We start from the raw sequence: 13,055 nt of genomic DNA, 5'->3' as shown, positions 1-13,055 counted from the left end.
TGCATATGACTCACTTAGTCTGTACATATATTTCTGTATTTGTATCTCTGTTGCCCAGAGCAAAGGGCAACAGAGATTTGACTGCGTTGTAGTAAAATCCTCTGTATAGGTGTCCATGTGCAGTGTTATATCTAAATCAACTTGTGCTTTTTAGGCTACGTTAGCAGAGCACTGTGGTATTACAGGAGGTGCCACCTATGTTACTTCAGCCAGGGTGTATGATCTCCTTGGCAGGCAGGGAGCATAAGTGGAATAGATGTGTGTTGTTTAGATCTGTCTGTGCAGACATACTGCTGTCTTTTTGAATTTTTTAATGTGTTTTCAGTACTTCTGTTGGTGGCCAGTTCATTACCTTCTTGTGCATTTTGTTCTGGTATTTCATGTCTTGTTAGACAAAGTTTTTCTGTTATCTGAGCCTGTCTTATCACAGCATAGAAACATTGTGTCTCCTATTACCTAGAGTGTGCCAAGAAAGTAGACTAATTCCTTTCTTTGTGCAGTTTCACTTTTTGTACTTAAAAACTGTTATTTGGTTCTCAGCAATTTTCTCTTCTGAAGGCTGTGTAACCAGCTTACTCTACTGTTTCTGTGATTGTTCTTTCTCTCTTTCTGGATTCTCTCCAGCAGAGCAGCACTCTTGAAGTGCAGTGTCCTAAATGGCAAGTCAGTGTGATAGCTTATTATGGTTTGATTTTATAAAAAGAGTGGATTATTCTTAACTGTACACTAAATTCCTTATTTTAAAATTAAGTTTTATTTTAGACAAATTTCTTTTTGCACACAGAATAATAATTTTCTTTCTATTTCTTTAGCAAAGAGGCTGGAATTCTATCAAGAGAGGGATTTGAAAGATGAGGGTTCAGCTGAAGGTCCTTGTGCCTATTTGGGCCACACGTCAAAATGGAGGGGACACGACTGTGGAGCTGAGAATGAATCTTTGAACAGAAAGTCTTCAAATCTGTTATCTGGTATTTACCCTGAATTAGGAAGGGAGCATTCATCAAGTGATGCTCCCTGCTCAGGACATGTTGCTTTCAGCAGCTGCATTGTAAGTAAAAGTTGTTAGTTTTGATAATGAATTTTTGAAGTAACTAATGAAGGAACATCTTTTTACTCGCATTTTAATAGAGTGCTTGAAATTTAAGACATCCTTTCTCTTCCATCAAAATGAGAGCTCCCATTGTTGCTTGGCTGCAGCCTACTTGCAAGCTGATGTTGCAGATATTTATTGGATTGCAAAGATGTGTTGTTTGGATCTTGTTGGTGTGATTTCATGATCACTCTGCTAAAATGACAAGCTTCATTTTCAACAAAGTTTGTTCCTTTGCCTTAAGAAAGCAAAAAAGAAATTTTACTTTGCTTTCAATAGGAAGTATCTAGATAAACAATATTAATTCCATTGCATTTAGTGGAGATTACTAGAATTAAAAATATCTGTAGCTGATTTTACTGCCGGAGACCAAGATTATTTTGAAATTTTCTGCCATTGGTTTCTCAAGTCTCTGGTAGCAGTGTCTGGGGAATGATTATTTTCTCCTCATGTATGAACTCTATATATAAAGTAAGTCTGGAATGAACTTGCGACCCTGAAATGGTATGAGGTAGAAGCCCATTTGTGATTGCCAGGGTTTATATCCTAATTCACAGCTTTGTTTGTTTAATCCATAGGAAACAGATGTTGTACCAGATACACAACTGCTGGAGAAATTCAGACATATTTCTTCTCTTTCCTATCAAGAATCAGAAGACGGCATCAGCAAGTTAGCTTTGGAGACAATGTACATCACTGACTTCTTTCTTGCTCTGGCAATCTGTAATACTGTTGTTGTTTCAATCCCCAATCAGCCACGTCAAAAGGTAAGAAGGTATTATATTTGTCTATATCAATTTATAAAAGACTTTCCTTTAATTTGATTGCAAAAGGAGAAAAAAATGACTGGAATTCAGGATCTGAACCTGCAAGCTTGATGCTTCTTAACTTTCACAATATACATTTTGAGATTAAACTGCAGTTATGGGTTGTTGGGTTTTTTTGCTGTATTCTATTATCTTTTACCAGATATGTGCACAGCTTCCTTTAAGAGTGCCCTAACACTCAAGTTACCTTTACAAATAAGTTATTGTTCGCTAAAAAATATGAATAGTCTTGGAAGACTTCTAAGATACTGGAACTGAAAAAGCTCTTACCTGTTACTTGACTATATTCAAATAGAATTCCAGCAAGAGTATGGAGGATCAAGTTTAATGTATGTAATAATTTGAAGAAAAAAAATGCTTTGCAATATGGTTAGTATAAGGTAGCCTCATCTTCGGTGTACAATGAATTTGTTAGACTGTCCTGGTTTAATAATCAAGAGACTTTTAATGTTTCCCTGAAACCACTTCTTATTTTCAGAGCATGCATCTAATATTTATTTAAAGATATTGCTTTCATTTTAAAATCAGTTGACTTTTTTTCAAGGTGGGATTTTCATAAACCCATCTTCTACCTAATTTGATTGTGTGGCAGGGTAATCCCAAAGTTCAGCCTTGATTTCCCTCCCCACAAATGTGATAAAGATTTGTTCACCTTTTGGGAAAAAAAAAAAACATGTGACATCTACAGGAATAGGTTTTGTTGCTTAAGTAAGTAGGGCATGTACATGTATGGCTGGAGATATTTCCAAAAGGTACCCTGTAGAGAATAAAGTACCACGTATATATAAAATGCCTGTTGTTATGGTGTCCTTCCAGACAAATCCACATTGTAGGCAGCCTGCAGTGAACACATGGATGGGGCATCTGCATTAGTAAATACTAACCCAACCTCCACCTGTGAGTTTTTCATTTCTTAGAGAATAATATTTCTGGATGACTTTTAGAAGAGGAGATGTCCAAGTCAGTAGTAGCTGGGTTGGGAGGAGCAATATATGGCATAAGGATTATGAGTTCAGTTGGGGAACGATAATGACAAAGGCAACAAGTTTTCAGTGTTTCCTGAGGAAGAGAAGATGAAGGAATGTTCCTAGTCTGTGTCTCTGTGATGCTGAATAGAGACACATTACAACTTGCATGCAAGTGGGATAGAATTGAAGCAGGAATCTTTTATTTCTTGATTCTTGTGGGTGTCTGTCTTTTATTTTCAATTCTGACCAAAAAAGTATTGGTGAAGTACTGTATTTTTAGCATTACTAGTAGCTAGTCACTGTGAGAAGTATGGAGCTGGTTTATTCTTTGCAACTATCTTGCCAATTGAAGACAAGTATTTAGTTCCATTCACCACAACTTTTAAAAGTTCCATTGCTTAGACATTTCTAGAAAGAAGTATTACATTGAGTCAGGAATCAAGCTGGCAATACATGCAGTTTTCAGATCTGAAGTATTTTTACAATTTGTGTGGTTTGAATAGGTCAAGCTCTCACAGAGCTGTTTGGTACTTATATGGTAATATGTTTAATTGAGCTGGCTATTTTTAATACAAGCGATCAAAATGATCATAGCTTTTCAAGTTTTCCTACATTCATTAAGAAACAGTTTGTAAGCTGTCTTTCTTTAATTAAATAACATATGAAGACTTTATACTTTCTCTGAATGTTCTGTTGCAGATGAGACGCTCTTCACTGGGAAGAATGCCTATTAAATCCCTTGAGGAAATCAGGCAGATGTTCCAGAGGTTGTCAGTCCGTAGACTAAGTTCCTCCCCACTTCCGAGTATAAAAGAATCATCATCTGAAAACCCAAACAGTTTTGTGAGCAAACTGTCCATTTTCAGAATGAAACTGGCTTCACCTGCTTTGGATGGGGCTGCTCAAAGTGCTGCTGAGCCTCACAATCTGAACAGCCCCGAAAATCCCCAGTTAACCAAAGAACATTATACAGCAAATGTAGCTGCTGGCTGTGAAACCAGCAGTGCTGAGTCATCTGCTGAATGGTCTCCCTTACCTAAGCTTTGTTATGAAGCTGAAAGTCCAGATGAAGCTGCCTTGGTCCATGCAGCTAAGGCTTATAAATGTATTTTACAGTCTAGGACTCCTGATCAAGTAACTGTGGATTTTGCAGGTCTGGGATCTTTAACATTTCAGCTTTTGCATATCCTGCCTTTTGACTCAGTGCGAAAAAGGATGTCAGTAGTGGTTCGGCATCCAGTCTCCGACCAAGTGGTGGTGTACACAAAAGGTGCAGACTCAGTCATGATGGATTTGTTGGGAACTGCATCTGAAGGTATTTATAGAACTTTTAATTCTTTGTTCACTTTTATCATTCTTTGGTACAGTTGACTGCATGCCCTGATTTGTAAGAAGAGCTGAGTAACCAAGCAGAACTACTATTTCTGAGTTGCTTTTTAGGAAACCCATAAAGGTATTACAGCTTTGCACCTACATATGGCTGTCCTGTATACCATTCTGGAAACTGAGAACAGAAAGCTAGCAGTAATTCAGAGATTTTGTGGTGTCTAAGCAGACCTCTTGGAGTCAACTCTAGTATTTCCAGTCATAAAGTAAGGTCATCTGCTGAAATAGTTGTCTCCTGCTGTGCAGTGAGAGGTGTTTATTAGGATGAGATACTTTCATTGCTTTTTGACTGTTCTTATTTTTTCTGGATTACCAACTATTTCTGTTTTCTAGATGTATTAATAATATCCTGTTCCTGCAGAATTGTGTGCTGCCTCCTTCTGGGTGCTGTTGTTTTTGGGTAAAGGTTCTTGGAATCTGCCACAGAAGGAACATACTGTGTTACTTAAGCACTAATCATGATTTATTCAAACGCTGTATCAGGCAGTCATTGATTTATAACTGAAGGCATATTTTCTGTGTGTGTAAGAAACATGTCCCTGCATGTTTTAAGTTCAGATGTTATAGGGTCTTTTTTAATGGTTGTGAAGGTAATGGAATTTACAGGTTTACTATCTGCAAAATAGAACTTAGTTTTCATGTTCCATGGTTTATCTCAGTGAGGAAGTGGGATATATACAGTTCCACAAGCATATTTTAGCCCAGCTCTAGCCAAGTAAGGTCTAGACAGAAAGCCTCTGCAGGCAGTGAGGTAGGAAAGGAGCCTCCAAAGTCTGTCTATAGGGCATAAGTTCATGTCTGGAGATACCTCTCCTTACTCTCAGGATAAACTTGCAATCTAACTTCTACATGTCTGAAGTTAGATGAGTTAATCACTTCTCTGAATAGTCCATGCATTAATGATTTTTTTTTTAAAAAAAAAAACAGCTTTTCTGTGGTAGCCCTTCTGGCTCCCTCCCACTGTATCGGAGAGAACAAAGCTACTTTGGTGTCTGTGGCCCAGTTCATTTTAGAAGATGATTTTATGTTAGAGAGACACTTTGATATGCTAGTATATATGAAAACATACGAGTGCCAGACTGGTTCTCCCTCACTGCTTGTGCAGACTGGCCCTCTCCATGCATTCTAAAGATACAGCCACAGTACACTGTGCAAACATGAAGGTATGTTCAGAGTTAAAATAAAACCTGTAAATATTTTGGTATCTTCAAACCAAATTTAGACCTTCAGTATTTTCCAGTAAATTTACTTTAAGAATGAATAGTTAATTTGCTTTCCTTACTTTTTATATAATGGTAGATACCGAGAATTCAGAAATGGAACAGAAGAATATTAAAGAGAGAACCCAGAATCATCTGGATGACTATGCCAGAAAGGGACTGCGCACTCTTTGTATTGCTAAAAAGGTGGGGCTTTTTATATGTACTATTAAGAATGATGAGCAGGAGTGGTTTTTTCCAATGGAGCAGATGTCACCACTTATAAACTAGATGTTCCCATTGCCATGTTTCATTTATCCTTACTTTCTTTCAGGAGGAATTTGTACGTTGACACAAAAAAAATTTCTGTCTTCAGTTATTCACGTACCTGTTGTCACTTTATGATGCCAGACAGTTTTAATAGCCTAACTCTAGAACAAGGGATGTAAAATGTCCTGATTTTCTTACATGAGTCCTGAACAGCTCTCCTCATGTGAACCTTGCCCTGGTTGGAATTTTTTTTTCTGGATACAGAAAACAAATGTAGTCAGGCCTGTCTTACTGGGTCTCACACCATCTGTGGTGTTACAGGATCTGAACGCAAAAGTATGTACTGTTATGAGATTCTATTATAAATTAAAAACTGTTCAGAAGTAAAATTCCATAATAACTGAAACAGGAAAGGAAACTCTCATGCAAAGTGGAAGCACAGACTGTGTAACTGTACAGGACTCAAGCTGTACCAAGCTGTGCAGTGATTCTGTGGGCTGTGTCAATGAGGCAATTAAAGAACAGTAAGGAGAATACTGTGCTCCTTGGCCTCCCTGCCTTCCATATAAGTGGAAATATATCAGGCAACTCCAGATGCCTGCAAGCTTTTGGTTAGCAGCCTGACCTGTGAATCATATTAAGTCTGTCGACACACTGGGGTACACATGTAACTGCACTGTCAGGACTGCTAAAGGTTTAGTGTATGGATAACAGAGATGGCTCTGAGGGATGCTCTTGGAGTACATTTGAAGTGAGATCTAGACACATCTTCTGTGTTTTCTTTCCCTCTGCAGGTGATGAGTGATGAAGAATATACAGAGTGGTTAAATAATCATTTTTTAGCAGAAACCAGCATTGACAATAGGGAGGAGCTTCTGCTGGAATCCGCCATCAGGCTTGAAACTAAACTAACTTTGCTGGGTAGGTAAGAAAATGCTATAACTCACAGGAAACCCCTTATGATGGTTATAATCTGAATTCTCTGTATGAACCTCTATTTGTATAATATATAGCTTTCTACACATCCAGAATTTGTTGACACTCCTGGGTGTACATAAATCTTGCTGCACGTTTGTTATAGTTGCTACCGAAGGCAGCTTGTGATCTTCTGTTGTTTGTAAGGCACAATGTTTTACTTTTTTTCTGTGTGCACCAGAGCTTTTGTCATCATAATAAGCATGTGAAATGATGGCAACTAATCACAAGACCACTTCTGGACATATTTTATGCTATTGTTGAATTTTGGGTGGCATAGGTATGCGTAGTGAAACTGGCTCCTGTTGCAGTAAGAAGGGACCCTTTAAGAGAGAAAACTTTACTGGGGATTATTTTATTGTTTATTTGTCAAAATTACTCTAGCTGCAAGTGGCTGAAGTTTGGGGTTTTTTTATAATCTTTCTTAGTCTGAGTATCCCAGATGCAACACAGTGAGTTTCACATATTGTCAGCTGATCAAATATTCCATTCTCCTACTGTTTTTAATTCCCAGTGCACAACATGATGTTATAATGTGGAACACTAATAACCAAAAACTGTAAAGACATGACAGACTGTAAGGAGGGTACATGTCAACGTTCCCATAACTTGTGATGGACTTTGAGACAGAAAGAGGAGGAAGGGGGAGATTCTCAAGCATATTGTAGCACGGTGTCTGTCCTGGAATGTGGATATACACAGAGACTATCTTGTCCTGTCAGGCTTGCAGACTTGCTTCTTGAAATACAGCAGTGCTAATCCATCTGCTTGTCTAAATAAAGGTGCCACTGGCATTGAAGATCGCCTGCAGGATGGTGTTCCAGACACAATACAGGCATTACGGAAAGCAGGAATAAAAATATGGATGCTGACAGGTGACAAGAGAGAGACAGCTGTCAATATTGCCTATGCTTGTAAATTGCTGGAGCCAGATGACAGAATCTTCACACTCAAATCACAAAGTAGAGTGAGTAGAAAATTGCACTTTTTTTCAGTGTTCAAGAGGGTGTTTTATTTTGTTTTCTCTGCAAAAAAAAAAAAAAAAAAGCCATCAGGCAATATCACAGGACTGTATGGGAAAACAATATGTTCTCTGTTTTCTCATCTCACAAAAGATAGCATAATCACTGGGAAAATAAAAATATTCAAAAACTGACTTTTTTTTCCTAATAGGTAAAGTATAAAATACTATATGTAGTGCCTGTTTCTTTACATATTCCATCGTCACTATTTTAGCTGACTGCTTAATTTCTCCTTACGCTAGAAGCGAAAGTTGTCCTGCATCATATTCTATTAGATATTTCAGGTTTACAGCATATTAGCAATATAGGAATTATTGCAATGAAAATGATATCAAATTAGGTTGTGTGCTACTTTGTCATATTCTCCCTCAACTGTGGCTTTTTTTTTTCTGATAGTCTTTTAATATTTTTCTAATATGTTTCAGTGTTTTCCCTTCTCCTAGTACAACACCCAAACCAATCTACTTAATGACCCACAATTTAACTTTGCTTTTATCCTCTGTACTGTATCCTTTGTTATTTTAAAGGGTTATTCAGCCTCATGTCTGAATCCCTTTCTATTCTACAAAGTGAGAGAAGTACACTATACATTGATAGCAACTGGCATTTTCTCCATATTTCCTTTTTAAATTGGAAAGGGAGCCAGAATACAAACAGTGTTTACTAAGTTGCTTTTCTCTTGTCTTTAGGATGCTTGTGCTTTGGTGATGAACAGTATTTTAGAACACATGCAAAAAAACACTGCTGACCAAAAAAAAGTAAATCAGAAACTTGGGAATGTCTCTGCAAGTCCTTCTACCCAAGCTCAAGGCTTCAGCGCAGGCCTGGTTATTGATGGAAGGACTTTAGAGCATGTCCTTCAGGACAGCCTGCAGAATGTTTTCTTGGAGCTTACAGAAAAATGTCGAGCTGTAGTCTGCTGCCAAGCCACACCACTGCAGAAGAGTGTGCTGGTCAGACTGGTGCGAAATAAGCTGAAGGCAATGACGTTAGCTGTAGGTGAGTCTCATGGTTTCCTTCTTTTCTCTGAGAAGTAGAAGGCAGTTTCTTCTTTATTTTTCTCAACGTCCTTTACAAAATTAAATTACAAGGAAGATAATCCTTTGAATAATAGTTGTCTTTAGCATTACATGATGATAGTCTTTTAACCTACCAAATTTAGACTATACTTGGTAATCTAAAGCAACAAAGAATAGCAGCAGTCATGTACAGCATTATGTGATGTGTGAAGGTTAAGTGAGGGGATTTTCCTTGTTGTTCTCCATCACAGCCCCTGAAATAGTGAGGGAGAAGGGAAATCACTGAGTATGATTTAAAACATCCATATTTTCTGTCCAAGCATACTGACTAAATTCTAACAGGAGTAGCTAATATCCGTTCGAAGAATATTGCTCAGTTCAGTCAGGCCTACTACACTTTAATATTTCTTTCCTTAGGGTATTCCATAGGCTACATTGCTGCCTATGAAAATGGTTTTCTCTGAATTCTGTAGTGTTATGTATTTATCTATGTATTTGTGCTACTTCCATGGCAATGTGATAGCCAGTAAAGCTGCCTCCAGGTTGTGTTTCAACTAACTTAAGAGAGCTTAGTTATTTTTTCTTCCCTTTTCTCTGTAGGTGATGGTGCCAACGATGTCAGTATGATCCAGGTAGCTGACATTGGTGTGGGAATCTTGGGCCAAGAAGGCATGCAGGTAGCGTGTATAAGACAGACACAAATGACACTGGATTCCATTTCAAATCTGTTTAACGTTCACTCTGGGGGCCCAGCAGCTCCGCAGCCCATTGCTGTATTTGAGCGAAAGTGTGCAAGCCCCTGCATTTATCTGGGAGTGCTCAGAAGCTGAAGGGTGCATGTGTTCAAATTCCAAATAACAGAACTTGCTGCTTGTCACTGAACTCCCTATTATGTATCTGGGCTGCTTGTTTTATGGCATGAAGTATCAGTGATTTCTTTGGAGCTGCTGATGTAAAATGTTGCACAGAGGGGTTCAGATCTCAATAAGGCAAGGCTCATATGCACAATATATATTAAAAAAAAACATAAAATAAGAGTTTCCAGCATTATAACAGTTTGCTGATCAGTATTGAAGCTCATCATTTGAAGTTTGGATATATCAGTGCTTTCCTTTATGTGTGTTGCAGGCAGTGATGGCAAGTGACTTTGCAATTTCTCAGTTCAAGCATCTCAGGAAGCTGCTGCTTGTCCATGGTCACTGGTGTTATACCAGGCTTACCAACATGATACTCTACTTCTTCTACAAGAATGTGGTATGTAGCTGTCCTGGCCTAGAGAGAGCAGTTTGCTTATTTGACAGTACTGAAGTAGTATGGCTCCATATTATTTTTTAGTTTCTGTTGCGAACGGGTTCAAAAATATGCAAAGAGCATGTGGCAAACAACTTTATTTCCCATTTACATCTTCAGAGACTAGACTTTTCTATTGCTTGAACTGGGTTTCCAACTGAAAGCCATTGTCTAATTTGTTTAAAAAGTGGATAGCAGGCATTAATTAATGTACTTATAGCATGAATATTTAAACAAGCCATGTAGCCAGTTTTTAAATGTAAAGATGTGTGCTAGCCAAATACAATTTCAGGGTATGGGATTGGCAGGGACTCTACAGCAGTTATACATAATTTTTCACAGATTACTGTAACCAGACCTACAACCTGCTTATTTTTCTCTTGGATTTGAAAACACTTGTCTACAGGTAGCATTTTATCATCTCATTATTGACTTTTCAGGCCTACGTCAACCTCTTATTCTGGTACCAGTTCTTCTGTGGGTTTTCAGGCACATCAATGACTGACTATTGGATCTTGATTTTTTTCAATCTCCTTTTTACATCGGTGCCACCCATCATTTACGGTGTCTTGGACAAAGATGTGTCTGCAGAGATACTCATGCAGATCCCACAGCTGTACAAGATGAGCCAGAAATCTGTGGTAGGTTAAAGAATGCTTGGCCTGAAGCAAATTAAAGTGGTCAGCATTTTGAGCCATTTCTTTCTTTCCTTCATGGTTCACATCAGGCAAACATGAAGTTTAAAACCACTTTCTCTTTTAGACCCAGACCTGTACTCTGTGCACGAATAAAAGCTGGGCCTTTTTTTCTGCTAAGATTCTCTATAGCCTGGCTGGAGGAGATCTGTGCTTTATTATTCACAGAGTTTTGATAAAGTAGATATTACAAGCCTCAGGATTTGGCACTTTGCTCTGGTCAAACAGAATACAGCAAGCTGAAAGGAATGTTTTGAGGCAACATAATCAGAATTACTGCATTATACAATTGCTTTTCTCTTTCCCTGCTTTCTTTTTGTAAAAACATTTATCAACGTTTTTCTCTTTTTGCCCAGCTCAATATTGTCTTGCTCTGTGGTTGTAGTTGTTAAGTAGTATATCATTTCTTTCCTTGCATGGAAGCATAGTGTAATAACTGCTTTGAATTAAGCATACTATAAAACAAAGAGCAGTGCTTTAAAAAATGTGTCATAATGTTGCACTACTATGTCATAAGTGCCCGGCTCATTACAAGCTATAAAAGTGTAGACAGTAACTTGGATTCATCTTCACTGATTTAGAGCACCACCCTGACATGGGCAAATGAGGAGTCTAGTTTCCCACACCATTTTCAGAGAGAAATTCAGTTCATGAAAGGGCTGAATTGCTTTTCAGAGTAACCCATCTCTCCTTACTAATGAGGGAGGAAATCCTGAGTGAGTAGACTGTGCATCTGCGTGCCTCAATTGATTGTTTGAGGAATGGAATATACCTAAGCCAGGGCACATGCAGTTATAGTTTCATCAGTTTGCTGCCACTGAATGGGGAGGGCTCATTCCTCTGCATTGTCTCCCTTCTTTTCTTCCCATTCCCTATTTTCACCTTTGTAGTTAGATTACCTCCCTTGTGCCAGTTCTGCTGTTCATCTTTCTTTCAGCAGCTGATTTAACTCACTACAACAGCAAAGTTGTAGTGAGATTCCCAACAGAAAATGTCACATCCCACTTTTAAGGGAGGGAAGGGGTGACCAGAGGAAAATGATTTTTCGCATTCTAGTGAATTTAGTTACCTCACATTAGATTCCTGTCTGCACAGAGGAGTAAATGAGCACAAATCAAAAGATAGAAGCAGACGTACAAAAAGAAAGGGAATGGAGGTGGAAGGAACATGGGACTTGGCATTCAGTGATAGCAAGTTGTGAGAGTGATTCATTGTCCCGTTGCCCTCTTCCTTCCTTATCACTCAGGTAAGACTTTGGCAGGTCAATTCTAGGAGAAACAGCTGTAAGATCAGAGCTCACAGATCTGGCTGCTGATTTAAATCATAGCAGCTAGCTACATGTGCATCTTCCTATTGTGCCGTAAAAGTATGTCTCTTCATGGGGAAGCCAGCTGGAGTTATTCTGTGGATTATCTTTCCTCAAGTCCAGTTGGATGCTTAACAAAGCTGCAGCGATTTGTTGAAGTTGTTTCAATGCCATTATCTTTTTTTGTTTGTTTGTTTGTTTTTTCTTACAGGCCTACTTGCCTTCAACCTTTTGGATAACCTTGCTGGATGCTTTTTACCAAAGTCTTGCTTGCTTTTTTGTGCCTTACTTCGTAAGTGCTGGATATTAAATTTATGCACTTTGGCATACTAAAAACTCAGGCAAATTAGAAATAAAATGTAGTTTTTGATTGTACTTTGTGATGTACAAATGTATAGTAGCAGAATTGTCACTGGAACTGAGTTGAACTGTGCATGCAAGTATGTCCAGTATTTAAATAAATCATGCCACTTTACATATTAGAACTATACATCAAGCATATTACACTGACTGTATGTTACACTGTCTTCCTTTACAGACTTACCATGGATCAGACATAGACATTTTTTCTTTTGGAAACCCTATAAACACAGCAGCACTTTTTATAATATTGTTTCACCTTCTCATTGAGTGCAAATCCGTGGTGAGTACTTTATTTTCTGAAGAGTACATTCCTCAACAGAACGTGTATGCAGCTTTCATTAAAATTTATAGAATAGAGCTTAGTACACAAAACTGAATAAGTATAAGAGAGTCAGAGGTGAAATATTTCCTTTATAAGTCTCTGTAAGCTCTCCTAAGGAAGCTGTCATTGGAGCCAACAGAATTACTTGTGTGAATAAAATTAACAAAATTTGATCTCAGGATTATTTAATAGTGAGGGATCCTGCCTTATTAGGAGTCAGTGGGTTTAGGGATGTCACTTTGATTTGGCAAACGGTAAAACCAACTGGTGATCTGCTTGACCCTCCATAAGTTCCCAAAGCTTGCTTCTCATAAAAAATAATG

The 13,055-nt window shown here is 38.1% G+C and overlaps 1 protein-coding gene across 4 annotated transcripts in view; it reads left to right on the top strand.

The window, feature by feature from the left end:
• Window positions 1-13,055, top strand: part of ATP10D (ATPase phospholipid transporting 10D (putative)) — a 60,214-nt gene that overhangs the window by 21,281 nt on the left and 25,878 nt on the right. For 3 of the 4 annotated variants that reach the window (XM_085223212.1, XM_085223210.1, XM_085223211.1), the window contains 12 exons: window positions 813-1,048; window positions 1,669-1,857; window positions 3,585-4,200; window positions 5,571-5,677; window positions 6,535-6,661; window positions 7,498-7,682; window positions 8,427-8,736; window positions 9,357-9,433; window positions 9,885-10,010; window positions 10,487-10,687; window positions 12,259-12,339; window positions 12,586-12,690. In XM_085223212.1, the coding sequence (XP_085079338.1) occupies window positions 813-1,048; window positions 1,669-1,857; window positions 3,585-4,200; window positions 5,571-5,677; window positions 6,535-6,661; window positions 7,498-7,682; window positions 8,427-8,736; window positions 9,357-9,433; window positions 9,885-10,010; window positions 10,487-10,687; window positions 12,259-12,339; window positions 12,586-12,690 (2,360 nt within the window). The remainder of the gene's footprint in view (window positions 1-812; window positions 1,049-1,668; window positions 1,858-3,584; window positions 4,201-5,570; window positions 5,678-6,534; window positions 6,662-7,497; window positions 7,683-8,426; window positions 8,737-9,356; window positions 9,434-9,884; window positions 10,011-10,486; window positions 10,688-12,258; window positions 12,340-12,585; window positions 12,691-13,055) is intronic. The other variant, XM_085223213.1, reaches the window with a different exon arrangement.

The sequence above is a fragment of the Meleagris gallopavo genome, chromosome 4 (genome assembly GCF_905368555.1).
Source record: "Meleagris gallopavo chromosome 4, MGAL_WU_HG_1.1, whole genome shotgun sequence".
In the NCBI taxonomy this organism is placed as follows: domain Eukaryota; kingdom Metazoa; phylum Chordata; class Aves; order Galliformes; family Phasianidae; genus Meleagris; species Meleagris gallopavo.
This window is presented reverse-complemented; position numbering and strand designations above follow the sequence as displayed.